We start from the raw sequence: 18,376 nt of genomic DNA, 5'->3' as shown, positions 1-18,376 counted from the left end.
ACGTTACATTAAACACTAAAAAAATAAAATTATGTATAATATAAAATATATATTGATTAGTTCTTTTTCTGCATTTTTTATTTATATTACAAATTATATTTCAAATTATATTCAGTAATTAAAAATATTTACAGTAATAAAAAGAATTATTTTTAATAATAGTTTCGCGCAAATACATTGCGCAATCTATTTACAATATTACAACATTGCAATAAGATATATATGTAATCATTTTGAAATCTTTCTGTGCTGTGTGGGTATATTTAAAGTAATAAGGAGTTGAAATATTTTAATTAACAAACTTTATTTATATTCGTGTTTGAATACATCCATTACCGAAACCACAGTGCATTCAAATATTAAAGAGACGCTTCGTCTCATGATGTAATATTGCAAACAGTTGTTATTTGCACGCACATATACATACACACATGCCCATATATTCATAAACACACGCATATACATATCCATCTATAATTGCATTCTACAAGTGTTTTTTCGTCAAAATCGTGAACACGTGACATAACACACATCGTTAGCCTTCCGATATGGATTGCAAATGAATTCGGTGTCAAATACTATCGTCAATTAATAATGTCGTTTTGTCATTGATTACCGATAATTATTTCAACAAACCGATCATGCGCTTATCGAAACGATCCATCATCAAACATCAAACGCACTAAGAATACGTTTCTTTGCGTACACTTAGGCAAATAATACAAAAATAATTCAGAGGGGTACATTTTGTCGCTTGGAAATTTTTTAATTAACTGGCAAATCGTAAGCCCCTCAATATATCGAGTGGATCAAAATCACTTCGTCGAAAGAGAACTGACATAATAATCAGTAATCGATAAACGATTGTTAAGATAGTTTATGTTAAGTAAATCTTAATTATCTTTTGTAGTATTAATTCTGTCAGCATCAACCAATCTCATCAATATTATATATTACAAATATATATTTTTCATTTTTATTTTGCATAAATATGATAAAGCTTCTCTTTATTTGAATTTATTCGTAACATCGTGTTTTTTGATCCACCCTATAGCTCATTTTATCTCTTCAATTTTTTACAATCTATTTTCCATTTTCTATTTTTTTCGTTTCATATTCACAGGCTAATCTGCGATCTGAACTATAATAATACTGAAACTCTTCTTCCAGTCCTTTTCATATAAGCCTTGCACGAAATATTTACATCCAGAACGTGAGAGAGAGAGAGAGAGAGAGAGAGAGAGAGAGAGAGAGAGAGAGAGAGAGAGAGAAGGGGGAGGGAAGGAAGAAGCAAAAAAGGAAGAGAATTGAAAAGAAAATTTGTTTCTTTTCTTTTCTATTATAATTGTCTCGAATTGGAACACAGTACTGTTATGCTTCCATTTATCTTTAGTTCTTTTTACATAATCAATCTCTTATACCTTATATCAATAATACATATAATGGAGTAAAAATTGAGATTGAACCTATTAAGTACGTGTCCTTTACGAAATAATTTTTTGCTTTCACAAGAATATAAATTCTATTTTTCTCTTTCATTTCCATTAAAATTTTGTACATTTCCATCGAAAATTTTTATTGCAATAAATCTTCAATTAATTTAATTAATAATACTTTACTTATTAAATTATGCCAGCAAGCTTTACTAACACAAGTTTAATACAAAAATGAAGCCCTATTAATCTGAAGCAATTTTTGATCGAATCTATTATCAATATATTACTTCAGTATTCTCTTACTATCCTTTTATAAAACATCACATAGTAAATTTTTTTATTATATTATTATATATGTATATTCTTTGAAAAAAAAGAGAAAAAAGATATAACTGGTGAAAATTTTCCTCAGAATTTTCTTTGTATAATTTTTTTAAATTTCTATATGGCCTTATAGCTTTTTAGAAAAATTTTTAGATTTTTTTGTACGATTTTCAACACTTTCAGAAATGTTAAATCTGCTTTTCTAGAATTCTTCATATATATGTGAATTCTTAAATATCTTTAAGAATTTCTCATTCTATAATTTTCAAATAAAATTTATAAAATTTAAAGAAGATATTTTTTTAAGATATTTTTTCAAAAATTTTTATAAATTTGAAATATAAACAATTTTTGAGAATATAAGCTGAGAAATTTTTTCATCAGGAATATTTTTTCAAATGAATTATCTTTTCTCCCTCTCACATCACTTTTTAAGTACGTCGGAGCGTTCCAATATTAATATAGTTTGATACCTGTGATAATTTAGGCACAGGGGAAAACCTGATTATCAAAATGATTCACACGTATATAGGGAGATGAGATGCTTAGCAGGGTTCGCGCTTAATTGCTAGACTTTTTTAGCCAGAGGCTTTTTGTCGCGTTCAAAATTGAAAGCACGATTCTAGCAAGGCATCGATTACGTGTAAAAAATAACTTCGTCTAAACATCTGTAATCTAAAAGTATACTCCCTACTCGATGTGTTCCTTATAGAAATAAGTTCTTTTTTGTTTCTCCCTCTTACTAACTTTTCACAAGCATTTTCGCTGTTCCGTAGACATTATACAATTTTTTATTAAAAAGTCCTGTAGTTTATATACGCACACGCGATTATAATATACAACGATTTCCAAATCCGACCGCGCTGAGTAATATCGCTATTCGTTATTTTAGAGAACATTATTACATGCTACGTCCATATGAAAATCGATAATTATAATTATATATCTAAATGTCAGATTAATTGATATAAGTCGCTTTCAATTAATGTCCTTGTTTTATGTGATGTTAAACGGTAAATCGACTCATCATTTAATTTATACAATTGTTTATACATAATCGTGATGTCAATTCATTTTTTTGTTGATTTATGTTTACAATTTCATCATATTTAAAAATTAAATATTATGTCAGAAAATTGACTGTTAAATTATTTTGAATTTAAGTTGATTTTTTTATATTGACGTGACAATGAATTAAAATTCATTAAAAAAAAATTTGTTGAGAAAAACTGTTGATGCAATTAATTATTAATGATCTTTTTATATTTTGCGAAAACTGACATTTCTCCTTATAATAAAATATAATTAGAAATCAAATTGGTAACGATGTAAATCTGTTTGAAATTTGTATTATATATAATTGTGACACGCGTGCACACACGCACACATTCATGCACATACACACACAGCATGCACATACACACAAACACAAATTCATGAAACGTTAATAAACGAAAGATCTGTACATTCAACCAGTCTTTTTATCAATCGTGGGGTGCACGTATCATACCGAGTAGTCATCTGTTACAAATACAGCTTATAATCCCCAGACTTTTGACATAACATAATGTTTTATACTTTTACAATAATGGGAAGTATCTTGTATACGAGCTTTCCAGTAGGAACCAAATTTATGCGAGATATAAGAAAGAGGAAACTTATTGTCGTAAATTTGGCACAGGAGCTAGTGGTGTGTGCTAATGCACCTGTGTATATTCTCCAAAACTCTCCAGCGGGCAGTAGACGCTTAGAAATTCTATCACGGTAATAAGTTACGATATGACTCAACTACTGAATGCGAAATTTTAATTCTGTTCTTTCTTATCGTTATTCGTTTAAACGTGCATACGTATTCCCACACACATTTATACATTATACATTACGCAGTTATATGTACACTATACATATATAATTTGACGCTTCGAAAGTAATGTATAAGTCTTACACTTCCATTAGGAAGCTTGCTTTCCATGGATAATCAATTGTCGATTGTCAATCAAGCCTAACCGGAAACACGTAAATCTTGAATAGAATTTTTTGATTATTGTAACGAGAAATCTAGATATTCTGAAAGTAAAGAATTTTCATATTAAGACAACAGCGATGTAACAACGCTCATTACTTATACATTGAAATTTTAGAACTAATATTTTATCTAAGTTCGAATGTTTTTAAATATGTGTGTGCTCCATGTTTTCTTTAATAATTCTAAATAATATTTGTTTATGTCATATAATTTATGACCATGTATCAAGAATATTATTTACACTTGTAATTGCTATAAATATATCGATAATTTAATGGTGTATTCATATTAATCGTATTTTTTTTATTTTAGAATACAGAACGCGGGAAAGGTTTTTTTATCACACACATCTGATAGAAATAAATCACCAGTTTATAATAATTTTCTGGATAGTGATAAATAAAAAAATTAATAATAATTATAATTTAATCAATATATAAGAATTGAAATTAATCGAGAATAATAAAAAAATAGTGACAATAATAATTAAGTATAATAATAATATACAAAAGAGCTTGAAAATGATTTTCTATACAATTGCTTAAACAAAGATGTTTAAGAATTTTCTTAAATGAATAATGAAATGAACATACAATATAAAAAATCTTACACCATATACCCAAATCAAATTACATTATCACAACTATTACAAATTAGATTAACGCTTTCTTAAGAAATATTTAATCATGATGTGTAAAAATATTATTAACGTTTATATATCTAATTTTATAGATTAAGTGCACGTAAGTATATAAATAATGCACAAAAGCAATTTAGTGACAACGATTTTCCTCCAATTCTTCTGTTCGTTATTTATACAAACACTCTCTCTGTAGTTTCTCTTTTTACAAATTTTACAAATTATGTAGAATTGGATAAATCAATATGTCACTAGATTTTTTAATATATATTTAATGTACTTTTATATCATTAAAGAAATAAAAAAGGAAAAGATGAGTATATAAATACTCGAGTAATTTAAAAATTTATTTCAATTTCCTAATTTGAATAACGTTCGATTAACGAAGCAGTGGTTAATTCATTAAACTAAACTTTTTAACACCGGACGATTGTATCACATAATTACATGTTCTACGAGATTTAAGGTTTGTTTTTATAGAATACAGGAATATTTACTTATTTTATCACAAAAATTATGTTTGTCAAATCTGCACGAATGTCTTGTATATTAAAAAGGAAGTGTATCGCATAAGGAATTAAAATAATTGGATTTACAAGCCATTTCAGAAATATTCATCTGGTGGGCGAGACTTGAGAGACCGTAAAAGGCGTTACTTGATACAGGAAACACCTGTTGCACACCCTCACAGGTTTTGTGTGCCCGAAATGAGGCAGTGGAACGTTGTTGCTGCTGCAACGACCACAGAACACTTTACCACAATTTCGGCAATGGTGTCTACGTCGCACAACTGTGAATCCGGCTTGACAGGCCATACACCTTGGTGCATCATTGTCCGGTATCCAAGCAGGCGCTCTTTCGACGCATTCCTCCCCCCTCTCAGTGACAGGAGAAGCTATAGAAATAAAAAAGAGACATGATTATATGTCGTATAATATAACGTTTTTATATTTAACTATATATCAAATAATATCTAAATATTTATTTTTTGGGAAAAACTTTAAGTTTTTGAATATATTCTGTCCATAAGACTAATTTTTATTCAGAAATTAAAGAAGAAATTATAGTGATCATATTTCATATCAAATTGAAACTAAAACATTAAAATTATTTGTATTCTTATCTGTACAAATTATCTTACAATGATTATTTTTTACAGTTACAAGTTTATTATTTATTATTTATATTTATATTTTATTATATTATTTATGATTTAGATTTATATTTTTCAGACCAAAATTTCAAGTTAAATATTTAATAAAATTTCAATGTTAAAATTCATATAAATACACAAAGATCAATTTTTATGTTCAGATACTAATAATGGGTAAACATATATTTGTTAAATAAAATTCATATAAATGAAAATGTCAACATATTCATACTTCGATCGTGTATCAAAGTGGTTTCCTCTACATCTTCGTATTCTGGTAACGACTCTTGCCGCTCATGAATACTCTCTGTCTCTGCCGTATCTATTGATGCATTTGCTGTGGAAGATACATTTTGTTCTTTTGATTCTTCGGTGTCTTCTATTGCCTGACTGCTATTCATGAGAAAAACACACTTTAAAATGTTCCGCAAATCCGATGCGAAATTTGTTTGTAACTGGTCCGCCACACCTGCTATGCAAACGAAAAGACGATGGACAAGATCTTCCGAGGATCTGAAAATGTAATAATAATAATAGTATTTTATTTTGGAAGAGTTATATAAATATATCTTATATTAAAACATTTTATATTAAAACAAAAGAATGCATTAATAAAGAAAAAAACATAAAAAATAGAAATATATAAATATAAAAAAATACACAAAGCTTATAAATAAAGCAAAAATATATTTAAAAAGATATAAAGACTGAATATTAAATGTTTGTAAAATAATCAATTATCAAGATTAGTAAATTATTTTAAGTTTTAATATAACAAATATTAATGTCTGTTAAAGATGCCAATAGACTGACGCATAATTACACTATCATTTATACACGACATGAATAAAGTAACAATATCCTCTTACCGAAACTTTGCTCTTATTTGATTTCTATTTGCGATCTCAGCGGCTTGCATCGCTAATGCAATCTCTTCATCGTCCTGACAGTCGCTATGAAACTCGCTGGTTTCCGAACTCGAATCGCAGCAGCTTGAACAACTGGAACTTGATGCTACATCAGGTTTCGAAGATTGATGGGAATTTAAACTCGATACGCCGGACACTGTCGATGCGTTAACTAATCTCATCGCGCGCGCAGATCTGTGCGTATTATTATCTTTTGTACCTTGATATTCGTGACAAATTATACTCTGCGGAGTAGTTGAAATCTCTGATACCAAGCCGCTCTTATCCGTCCTTGGGCCTAATCCGTCATTCATTAGATTACTTCCGCTTCCAGATTTTCTTTTGTTATGTTCTAAGCGCGCATATTTATCTCGTTCATATCTTTCCTTCTTCTCGACATCCCTTTTCTTTATTCTAGCTATTTGCTCGGATTTGGATCTTCTGTGATCCAACAACTTTCTGCTCTGTGGCGACGAATGTCTATTCATGCAATGCGTACCGAGATTGCAGCAGCATTGTCCGCGCGACTCGAAATGTTGAAGTCGCGGGCTTATGTGAGGACTGCGACTGCTAAAATTTGGCATCTGTCTAGTACTTTGAAGATGTAAACTAGCGCCGAAGTTGGTTAATCTAGTATTCAAACATCGATCCGTGGAATTCGATCTGGAGCTTTCGGTACTTGTGGCCGCCCGCATAATCTGCAGATTATGTCTCTTCTCTCCTGATCTACTGTGAGCTTTGTGCGTGTTTCGCTCCAATTTATGCTGGTGTCGCCGCCGTTGCTTTTCATCTCTCGTTCTTCTCATTTTGTCCTGCGTGTATCTTTCAATTTTACTGTCGATTTTCTCAATACTTCGAGAGGTGGACGGGCAATTCTCACATTTTAAGTCACCCCAGAATTCCTTTCTGGAACTTGATGAGTCTATATTCAAATTGAGATTTTCCCAATTCTCAGAATAGTTTATCTGAAAGGTGGATTGATTGGAATCACAGAGAGTCAATTGACCGTTACCATATGCAACGCCAATAAATTCCTCATTAGTGCCATTGAAGTTCGACGATATTCGTGGAATGTTTTTGCTGACAGATTCCCTGTCTCCGTTCGAATGCAAATCAGATAAATTAATCGAACGATCCAAAGTAGGCGTTTTGTTAGTGCTTTTCGTACCGCAGACACACGAGTTCTCCGAAATGGCAGGATTCTGTTTCTTTGGTGAATTCATATTGGAGCAAGAATAACTGGTATTCTCCTGCGTATCTTCTTCGTCCGATACATCACAACCCTCCTGCTGAATCTCGTTAGCAAAAGTCTTTTTTTCTTCTGGACTCTTGTCGTACAAACTGGTGTTCTCGGACGATATTACCGTACATATGCCAGAATCTGTTTGTTCCGAAATCTCATTTGAGCATTCATTAGAGTCCAATAGAAGATTTGAGAGCGTTTTATTCGCTTCCGATATAAGTCTCTTGGAGTCTTGCTCGGGGAAAGTATTTTCGGATATGTGCGTGGCCTCAGTATCTGTGGTATTTTCGTGAGTAACTTGATTAAGCAAATATTGCGTCTGTGGAATTTCTATGTTGTCCGAGCATTCCTCGAACATTTTAGTCAAGTCGGGAGTAATAAAGGTTTCTTCTTCCCGAATATCCTTGATGGTATTTGAAGCACTGGTTCCTGCTACATCGTCTAATATCATAACGTCATTCTGTATTATCAAAGTGGGTTCACTAACTTCGATCCCATCATTAGAAATTAAATCACAGTCACGAAGAATTTGTTCAATATAATGTGAAGCATCAGATAGTTCCCATTCGTATTGCATTTGCTCACCAACACTTTCCTCATTACTTTGTTCCATCTTTTCGGCGCTTTCACATATTACGTTACTATCACACCCATCCGAGGATATATTTAAATCTTCCTGCTCGATTTCCACTTTTTTTTTCTTTTTACGACCACTTCTATTTTGCTCACGCTTTTTGCCCGATAACTTTGCGCCTCTACTTTCGTTCAACGATTGAACTGCATCACTCGCTATCTCGTCCATGTTGTTGCCAGTATTTCTCGTCACGGTGTAGAAATCAACTATAAATTCTTTGCAGTTCGGATAACCAGTATAAAAATTATGAACGTATTCTTCCAAGTCCGGTATGTCCTGACATGTCGATTTTGTCGACTGTGTAATCGAGCCTGATGGCTCCTCGTTCGAACATAATAATTTCTCCAGCATATATAATTCCCGGTTATTTAACGTCCATAATAGTTCCCTTATCTTGAGAAGAAGAGTCTGAAAATTGTTGTGCTTGTGAGTGTCAAGTAAAAAGACATTTAAATACTAAATGTAAAGATAAATACTACAGATAATCTATAGATAAAGATAACTATAAAATGGCTAAATGTAAAAATAAATGAATATTGATCATTGTTATAAATTGAAAAAACTAAGTTCACCTTCCTATGTGCATATTATACATACAGGATTTTTAAACAAATTCGAGAGAGATTACAATCAGCAATAAAGGTTTAAGTCCATTCCTTACTCTAAATGGCCTAAACATCTCGCTTATGGTGTCAGGCGAATTGAGACACAACGGTCCCCCAGGAGGTGCCAGAAGTCCTGAGACAATAGCCAGACGAGGAATAGTGAACATTAAAGCTGGCTCATAGTTATCTACATCCGCTTGGTCCAATAATCCGCGTTCAAGCGCTCGTTGCAAAGTCTCTGAAAACAATACGCATACGAGCTCCTGTTGCTCGTACTCCTTTGTCGATTTCACTGGTACCATAGCGCCAACATAACATAGCTCAAAATCGGCAAACAATCGATCAAAGATCTTCAACGACTCGATGAGCTTCTCCAGCGATGGTTCGAGAGGATTTTGCGCCTGGAAAAATTAATACTATTAATGCGCCTGATTACTCGTCAAATAGTAGACTTTATGCAAACTAATAAATAAAAGAATTGAAGAATGACAATTATCTTCTTTCCAAAGTTTGGATTTTAGAGAATATCTTTCATTTATTCCGCACTATATAAGAATATTAAAATTGCAATGACAATTCGTATTTCGTATTATGAATTTTACTGATATGTCTAATACCTTCAAATTCATGTGGCCCTTGAGCGCATGCTCTCTCAATAAGTTTCTAACAATCTCCAGCGACTTAGTGAGAGCTTTCGCTAACGGCCTCATGGCCGAGCTCTCGGCCTCCCGGTTCATGATTGAAGAACCAGCCGCCAGACATTCTGCGCCGAACCAGAGCTGTCCGGCCAAATTTTCCTGCATCACGTCATCGGGGAATTTCACCCGGAAGTCCCGATTGGCGCGGCTTTCGGGGATCAAATCATCCATTATTTGATTACAGATCGTCAGGACCTTATCTTGACAGTGTCGCAACTGGTTCATTAGCGTCGTGCATCTCTCCGGCTCTTGTCGACCATCGAAGGAGTCCAATTCGCAGGCGACTGCGTTCAGAGACTCATCAGCATAAAAGAACTGAGCCAGTAGACTTGTGTCATCCCTCTGTATGAACAAAATAAAGAGAATTGATTAGATAAGTCAATTTAAAAAAATTAAATGTTCGTAATGTGTCGACATTCAAAGAAATTAATTAAGAAATATTTGAATCATATTTTCTTCGGAATTAAAAAACAAGATTTTCTATCCGCATATTTGTAAAGAATAAATCTGTTTATAGATATGCGTTTGAGGTATCTATAAATAATAAACTAATAAGCCACACACACACACACACACATATGAATAATGACACATCTAATTGCGCCTACGTATAATAAAAGGGTCACCCACGTCACGATTAAAGGACGCAGTTAAAACCTTCTATATTATTCTTGTTGAATGAATTTGTACTACCCATTTGACGTCGGATATAGATATAGGGTGTAAAAGGTAAAATCGATTTAGGCTCAGTTCCACAACTCACAGTTAACTCTTAACCAAGATTCAACTTATTCCTCATTTCTTTTCAATTCTAGAATTGAAAAGAGATGAGGAATAAGTTGAACTTCGGTTAAGAGTAAACCTTGAATTGTGGAACTAATCCTTAATCGTCTGTGAAATTTTATTTAACGAGAATTTTATTCTGAATTTTATAATGAAAACAATAATGTCGGCAACCTACGAGGATGCAGCAGAATTATCGCTGTATTATTATAACGTAGCGTAGTATTTCAAAATAATGAGTTTAACACTTTGTGACCAATATAGGTCATGGGATGACTGTAAGCTCTAAATCGTATTCAAATGCTCGACACGTACGTTTTGACGAAAGCGGCGATACAGAATCCCTCGTTTTGAAAAAAAAAACCGACTTTAAATCCGATTACGACGCGGAATCCGATTCGAAAAATGCGATCAAGGTTTTAATTTATATTAATTAAAACGCGACTGAAGGAAAAGAGCAGTTAAGAGCAGCCGGTACGTATAGAAAAAATGATTTATTCAATGAAATATATTTAAAAGTAAGATAAATCGTCGATTGCGCGTATAAACTCGTTATTTATGGATCACCGATTGTGCAAAGTTCAAATATAGATTTAGTTTTGTTCTTATCGACGCACAAATAAGAATGTTATAAAAAATACATTTATAATAATAAAGGGTCACATTTATACAATAGAATAGCATTCAATTTCTTTTTTTAATTAAATTTTGAGATTATTCCCGCAGAAATAGAAAAATAGTCTTACTTAAAATAGTGAGAAGGTCATAAAAGAAGAAATTACTCCCTGTTCCTACTTATAATAATACTATTAATTTAATGCTGTTCAATAACGTGCTAATAATAATAATATGCTTTAGGTGCACGTATATTCATGACGGTGCAACGTTTGTCACGATACGGATGTACTTGTTATTGAATCATGTCCTACTGGAAATGACTCAGGAATCATGCTTATACACGCAACGTGACAAATAAATCGATTAATCCCTCATATCGATATCGTAAAACTAGGACAATATTGCACCGCAATTTGTGTAAGAAGAAACAAATTTTATTCGCTCAGCAAGAGAGAACATTTATTCTTTTTATTACTGCAAACTGCACAATTACATTAATCGTTTTGTTTTCGGGATTTTGTGTTCGAAACAGAAACGTTTTTAATTCGTTTACTTCTCTTTAAAAAATTTTACATGTAAAAAAGAAGCACGCGGGTACCTCTCTGTTGTTCTAAAACAAAAAATAATTTAATTACAATGATGATGGGAGAGAGAGAGAGAGAGAGAGAGAGAGAGAGAGAGAGAGAGAGAGAGAGAGTTAAATGAGCAAAACTTTATACTCATGTCTATTTCTACCAATGTAGATTAATTTTAATCTCGGTTTAATTTATTCTTTATCCTTTTCTAATTCTTTGAACTAGAAAAAAATAAAAAGTAAATTAAACCAAGATTAAAGTTAATCTATATTGATAGAAACGTGGGCATCAGTCGTGACGAGAAGGAGAAAATTCAGCGCGATATATAACATTGTACACGTATCGTATCTATAAGTCCATTTTTGTAATCGTAAGGTAAAAGATAATCAGCAATTACTCCGATAATTCCGCAGAAAGTTTTTTCGTATTGCGTATTACGCTCAAAGTGTATTATCACTGAAGGAGTATTTCAAAATATTCCAAGTTTGCGACTATTTAATTTCCTAAAAAAAACCTATACGCAAAATTTTAATACTACATTTGCATCAATGAATGCTTGTGTATTTTTATTTTTGACTAAGTACTAAGAAGAAAATTCTGGTTGAAAAATAGACGAACTAGAAGAGTTTCTAGTTGAATATGATTCTGATCATATCGATTAGAATTCTAGTTGAGATAACCAGATGTCCAATTACGATGACCAGAGTTCTGTTGCGGGATTCTCTAAACGTTTTATCGACAATTATCGCTATCGTTAACTAGCGATAGCCAATGAATGCCGCGCTTTCTTTCAGGATTATCCTACCATTGGCTGTTGCTAGTTAATAATACCGACAATCATCGATAAGATGTTTAGAGAATCCCGCTACTGATTAATGTCATCAAAATCTTCTGGTTCGTCCATTTTCAACTAGAAATTGTTCTCAAACTTACATATGTATATACAAATCTTGTTGAGATGTTAAACACAAGGAAATTGCTACAATACAATGATAGCAACACCAACATAAAAATTCGATATTGTCAAGATAACGTAAGCGCTATTAAAGGACTTCATTAAACAATATCAGAGAATTCTTGAAGAAAATTTGGAAAATTTGCAAAAATACAGACTAATTTGAGACACATTCACAGAGAGACATGTACGAACAATCAGCGATTTTATTACGAACATTAAAACGCTGTTTCTTTTATTTAAAGAAAAAAAATTCATTTTTACTTTCAAAAACAAAGAGGACGTTCTTTTTTAACCGATTTAAGGAGGAGGTTCTCAATTCGATCTATATGTATATTTTTGTTTTTAAAATTCATAACGATTTAAATTGTACACGATAAGTAGCGTTATGCAAAAATACCAGATGATACATCGATCGTTTAATCGGCTTGTGTCAACACTTGTTTTACGTGTTCAATTACACTGATGATTGAACGATTATATTATCATACCTCTCTTGAGTCATATCTCTCACCTTGAAATAGTGTAATTTTCAACTTGAAAAATAAAACAAGAATAAACAAAAGATAGAAAGACTCAAAATATTTGTAATCACTAACATCGTATGACTATTGACCTAGAGAATTAATTTTGTATCATCTCCATTCGGAAACCACATTTGAGCGAATTAATTGTGACCTATTTTACGACCATAATCGCTGTCATCCGACAGAGAGAAATAAAGAGAAAGAGGAACAATTCCAACGTACTACTCTTTCTCTCTCTCTCTCTCTCTCTCTCTCTCTCTCTCTCTCTCTCTCTCTCTCGTCCGCTTGTTCTTTCAAAATATCGTCCTGCTTTACAGTTTTGCTGAGCGCACAACAACGACAATTTACTAGAAAGTTGCATATTTCAACGTCGGACGTCGGCAGGTAAATGACGAATGTCACCCGCAAACTACAATGATTAACGAATTCAATGCGCGAGGAGTGAATGCATTTTCGCATTACGTACAAGAATCGAGTAAGAATACTTTAAATCGTCGCATTCATCAAGCGAGCGATTGTAGTTGTCGAGAAAACACCGATCAATTCTACCGTGCAGCGGATACACTTCGCGTTCATTTCGCGGGCGATGTCATCGTATGCGGAAAAAAAATACTAAGCGTCGCTGTGACTCATCCCGTTGACTCTCTTTTTTTGTCGCCACCCTATATCACCGCGATCCCTATGCATCTTTATTTTACTCCGCGTCCGTTCTTTTCCCTTTGTTCCTGTCATGCATATATTAATTTTCTTTTACCAAATAAAATAGATCGTATCGTATAATTCATATACATACAATTATTACTGTAGAAAGTAGTGTTTAAAATGTTTATATTAAAAACATCTTTGTAAAACAAACGTTTAATAATAAAATATATTTCAAATTTAAACTTCAAGGCTCGACCGCACCAACTTACTTTAATTTTAAGCGAGGCATAAAACTCTTTTCCTCTCTGTCTCTCTTTTAACTTTAAAAAAAGAAAGAGAGATTTTTTAGTTTCGCTTAAAGTCAAAGTAACGTTGATTGGTGCAATCGGGTCTTAGTATTTTAAATCCAAATAAATATATGGTATTTTGTTTATTAAAAAAGATTAAAAATTCAAACATCTTTAAGTATTTAAAAAACGGAGATAAGAACAAAACATTTTAATATGTTAAAATTAAACACTGCTTTTTTCGACGATTTTATCCATTATCCATTTATTATTACATTCTAAAAAATATCAGGTGTGGATTAACACCATGCGATGTCTATAGATTTTCCATTTGGTGACACATCGACACAAGTATGTTTTGTCTTTGTTACTTATGGAATGCGAAGAAAAATAGATTGTTTGTGTCGATTTGTGTCACTAAATGGAAAACACCTTATATAATTCTTGTCATGTTGGTATTAATACACTAAGAAAAAAAGTTGTTAACTTAACTAAATGTGTTTAATTCGTAGTGGTTATTTAATCCAAGTATATATTTAAATTAAATACACATGAGTCATACCAGCATGTTATTTATTTGAATTAACAAATATTTGCTTGACAGCCCATAATCATTGCATTTAGTCGAATCAACTAATATTTTTTTTTAAACAACTTTTTTTCTCATCGTATTGACAAATATGTGAATCTCTGATTTTTATATCAACATTATCCTGTAGATTTAAAACCTATGATGTTAAATCGATATCATATTAATGTTAATCCTTCGTAGGCACACTGGGTTTTTTACCCAGGTGAAATTTCATTCTTAAATTTCTTGGCACAAATTTCAATTTTTATTAAATAAAATTTTAACATTTGAGTTAAAAAGAATTATTTGGCAATGTAGCAGAAATGTTGAAAAGTAATTATGAATTTTTCTAGATTTTTGAAAGCCCGTAAGAACATAAAGAAAAAAATTTGGCTGGACAAAAAAGATCCAGAATGCCTATGAAGTAACACAGTGAAAATTATATAGACACCGAATGTGATGTTAAATCCACACCGAATTTTTCAAGTGTACGAAACGCTACAAAGAATGACATTGGATACTCCGTGTATAATTAATGAGAAATCGATGACCCTGGCAGCAACTGAATCTTTCTAGAATAAGACAATGTCGTACGGTCGTATGAAACGGTGCTCATTTTTTCAATTATTAATAGCGTCGCGTAAAAACAGCTATTTAATTTACATATTTTCTTTTCGGCAACATCTCGTACGAGCTGTATCTTCCATAGAAATTTCTCACGGAGACATTCTTCTCTCCGCAATATTGCAATACTATCTAAAGTCCAGTTCCACAAATCACGGTTAACTCTTAATCAATTTAAGAATTGGAATTCTAAGAATTGGAAAGAGATGAGGAATAAAAAAGTTGAACCTCGATTAAAAGTTAACCGTGTGTTGTGAAATTGGATCTAAGCATTTATTTTCATTCACTCATTTATTTTCATTCGGTTTGGCCTTCATGTATATCTCACTTGACATGTTGATCTTTATTGTCATGATACGAAATATTGAATCGCGTTTGAAAGAAAAAAAAAACAGTGTAAAAAATAGATAGTACACGTGGAATATTTTGCTGCACGCCAATTGTCAGAAATCGATAATTTCACTTCAGGCGATTAAATATGATCTTATCGTACCATATCTCGCGTGATGATATTAAAAAATAAAACTTCATTTTGTCCCGTTGTGAACATTAATTTACCCAACCAAACAACTCTTCTGTCTTCGTTATTTGCCTTTCTGTTAAAAGAATTTATCATTGAAGAATTTACTATTCCTGTCAACAAGAGATATGTTTTGCGCAACATAACATGCGGCATTATGATATACTGGTTAATTTTAAGCACTTCAGCCTGACAATCAGTACAAAGCGTTTCGCTCCATTTCTGTGGTATTCGTAGAAGGCCAATTCCCTCCCCCACCGTCCTTTATTTCTCTCCCCGCATAAATTACTAATTGACTTGTAACATGGCTTGCAGGCGTGCATTACGGTGTTAATAAAGCGTCATTACGCGAAAGCGTAACACTTCCTATATCCTAGAGGATACCTGTTCCCAGTTTAGCACGATACAATTCAGTCGATGAACATAATACAAGATAGAGAATTTAATGGGAGTAAAACATGGTTCTCAAAGAGGATTTTTAACGGTTCTTTTTTTTAAGAATAAAACATAAATTGCGTTTCTTTTTAAATATGTTTTTAATGCTTCAAACGTGATTTGAACTGCAATATTATGAAAAAAACGTGTATTAAAACCTATTAAAAATATCAATTGAGCAGTTTTAAATTGCTTGAAACGTGTTTAAAATATGTTTTTTTAGTAACATGATCTGACATAAAACGAGAAACACAATATCTCGGAGTAGAATATTTTACTTTCGCAATACGTTACATATTTCTATCAATGTAGACTTCGTTAACTTTAATCCCGGTTTAACTTGTCTTATTCTAAAGCTAAAACAAAATAAATAGTGAATAAACTGAGATTAGAGTTAATCTACATTCATGGAAATAGACTTGAGAACGAAAAAAAAGAGAGAGTAAATTAAACCGAGATCAAAGTTAACCTACATTGGTAGAAGTAGACCTGGGAATAAAAAAATATATAAGATATAGAGTAAATTGAAGTTAATCTACATTGATAGAAATAAATCTGAAATAAAAAGATAAAGAGTAATAAACGTTTACATTTAATTAATTTTTATAAATCCAAATATAAAATATTCGCTACCGATATCTTGCGTTGTGGTATATGCCCTTTTGATTTACCGTTTGAATTGTAAATCAACTTATTTATATTTATTGTTAAAGAGTAATAAATTAAATCGAGAATATTAATCTATAATACATTAGTTGAAATGTGGGCCTGGGGAGAAAAAAAAAAGATAAAGAGTAAATTAAACCGTTATAAAAGTTATAGGTAATCTACTCTGATGGAAAGATAAAAAGTAAATTGAACCGAGATTAAAGTTACTCTGTATTGATAGAAATGAGGCTGAGACTTCGTGCGATGTAACATGCGGAGAATGAAATGGAGGAGAAGAGCGGGGAGTAGAAACTACGTGCTTGTGCCACATATTAATTTGTGACGTTAATGTACGAAGTTATGATTTCTCGGGATTCTTTATTTCAATTCGATTGATTAGCATGGCTCAGCATATGAAGTCGTCGCAAGGACATGACTCGCCCGAACTTTGTAACGGAAGTGAGATACTTGATAATTCGGTGTACAAATCCGGGATACAAATCGAATAAACTTGCGAGTGCGTCGACTTTCACTGAGAAAACCATAGGATATTTGGATGCTTTCCAATATGCCCGACGACCGTTCTCAATGATTTCGCGAGAACGATGAATTCATGCTCGCAACGTGCATGTATTACGCGATGCTCTGCGTCTATATGCAGTACCGTATATACGTACGCACCTCGTGTCGTGCGAAATTTTCACAAAACAGGTGGCAACAGCGTTCGGGAAGTCTCTGTGTCGCGATGAGAACGAGAGAGGGAAAAGAGCGCACGCGTTCGATCGGCACGGCGGGGCGAGAGGCGAAAGAAAGAGAAAATAGAATCTATTCAATGATAGTAAAAGATGTACTCTTGAAACATGGCACGAATTTCAGAGAAACATACCATTAAGAACAAATCAAAGGAACATACCGAGAAATTAAATTGAAACTTAATAAAGCAAACTGAGACAAAGCAGCGAAAGTATGAAGTGATAATTCATAGAGATGAGAAAGAGAAATAAAAATACGCAGCAGAGAGAGAGAGAGAGAGAGAGAGAGAGAGAAACAGCAAAGATAAAGATAATGAATATGTGGAGAGATAAGAATAAGGGAATTATAAAGAACAATGATCGCAAGCAAATCGGAGCAAAATACACAAAATACACAACGTATTCACCTTAGGCCTGTAAAACCATTTTCTGATGGACTCCATCATATCGCAACGCGGCTGACGTCATCAGAGTATGCTGACGGAAATCGTCACTGCGCCTGCCGCGATCGAGGCACACGCGATGTCGTTATCGATGTTGACATTGACATGTCTTTTACGAAGCTTTAACCTGGGGACTTGGCCGACGAGTCCAAACACCGTCGAACGACAAATGACGACGACGATGGTGGCACTGACGATGACGACGCTGATAACGACGGCGACGACAATGACAGTGACAACGACGGCGACGACAATGACAGTGACAACGACGGCGACGACGACGCGATACGATCCGTGCATATAAGCATCGATGACGATGATAACGT

General features: G+C 32.8%; 1 protein-coding gene across 1 annotated transcript; it reads right to left on the bottom strand.

The window, feature by feature from the left end:
• Positions 1-4,824: 4,824 nt before the first annotated feature.
• LOC108746432 (lateral signaling target protein 2 homolog) lies at positions 4,825-18,090 on the bottom strand. Its single transcript, XM_018483208.1, has 6 exons — positions 18,015-18,090; positions 9,587-10,009; positions 9,026-9,370; positions 6,449-8,772; positions 5,812-6,092; positions 4,825-5,321 (listed from the first exon to the last, which is right to left on the bottom strand). The coding sequence occupies exons 1-6, from the start codon at positions 18,051-18,053 to the stop codon at positions 5,041-5,043; spliced, it is 3,693 nt and encodes a 1,230-aa protein (XP_018338710.1). The 5' UTR covers positions 18,054-18,090; the 3' UTR covers positions 4,825-5,040.
• Between the last annotated feature and the right edge of the window lie 286 nt (positions 18,091-18,376).

The sequence above is a fragment of the Trachymyrmex septentrionalis genome, unplaced genomic scaffold (genome assembly GCF_001594115.1).
Source record: "Trachymyrmex septentrionalis isolate Tsep2-gDNA-1 unplaced genomic scaffold, Tsep1.0 scaffold17, whole genome shotgun sequence".
NCBI lineage: Eukaryota > Metazoa > Arthropoda > Insecta > Hymenoptera > Formicidae > Trachymyrmex > Trachymyrmex septentrionalis.
This window is presented reverse-complemented; position numbering and strand designations above follow the sequence as displayed.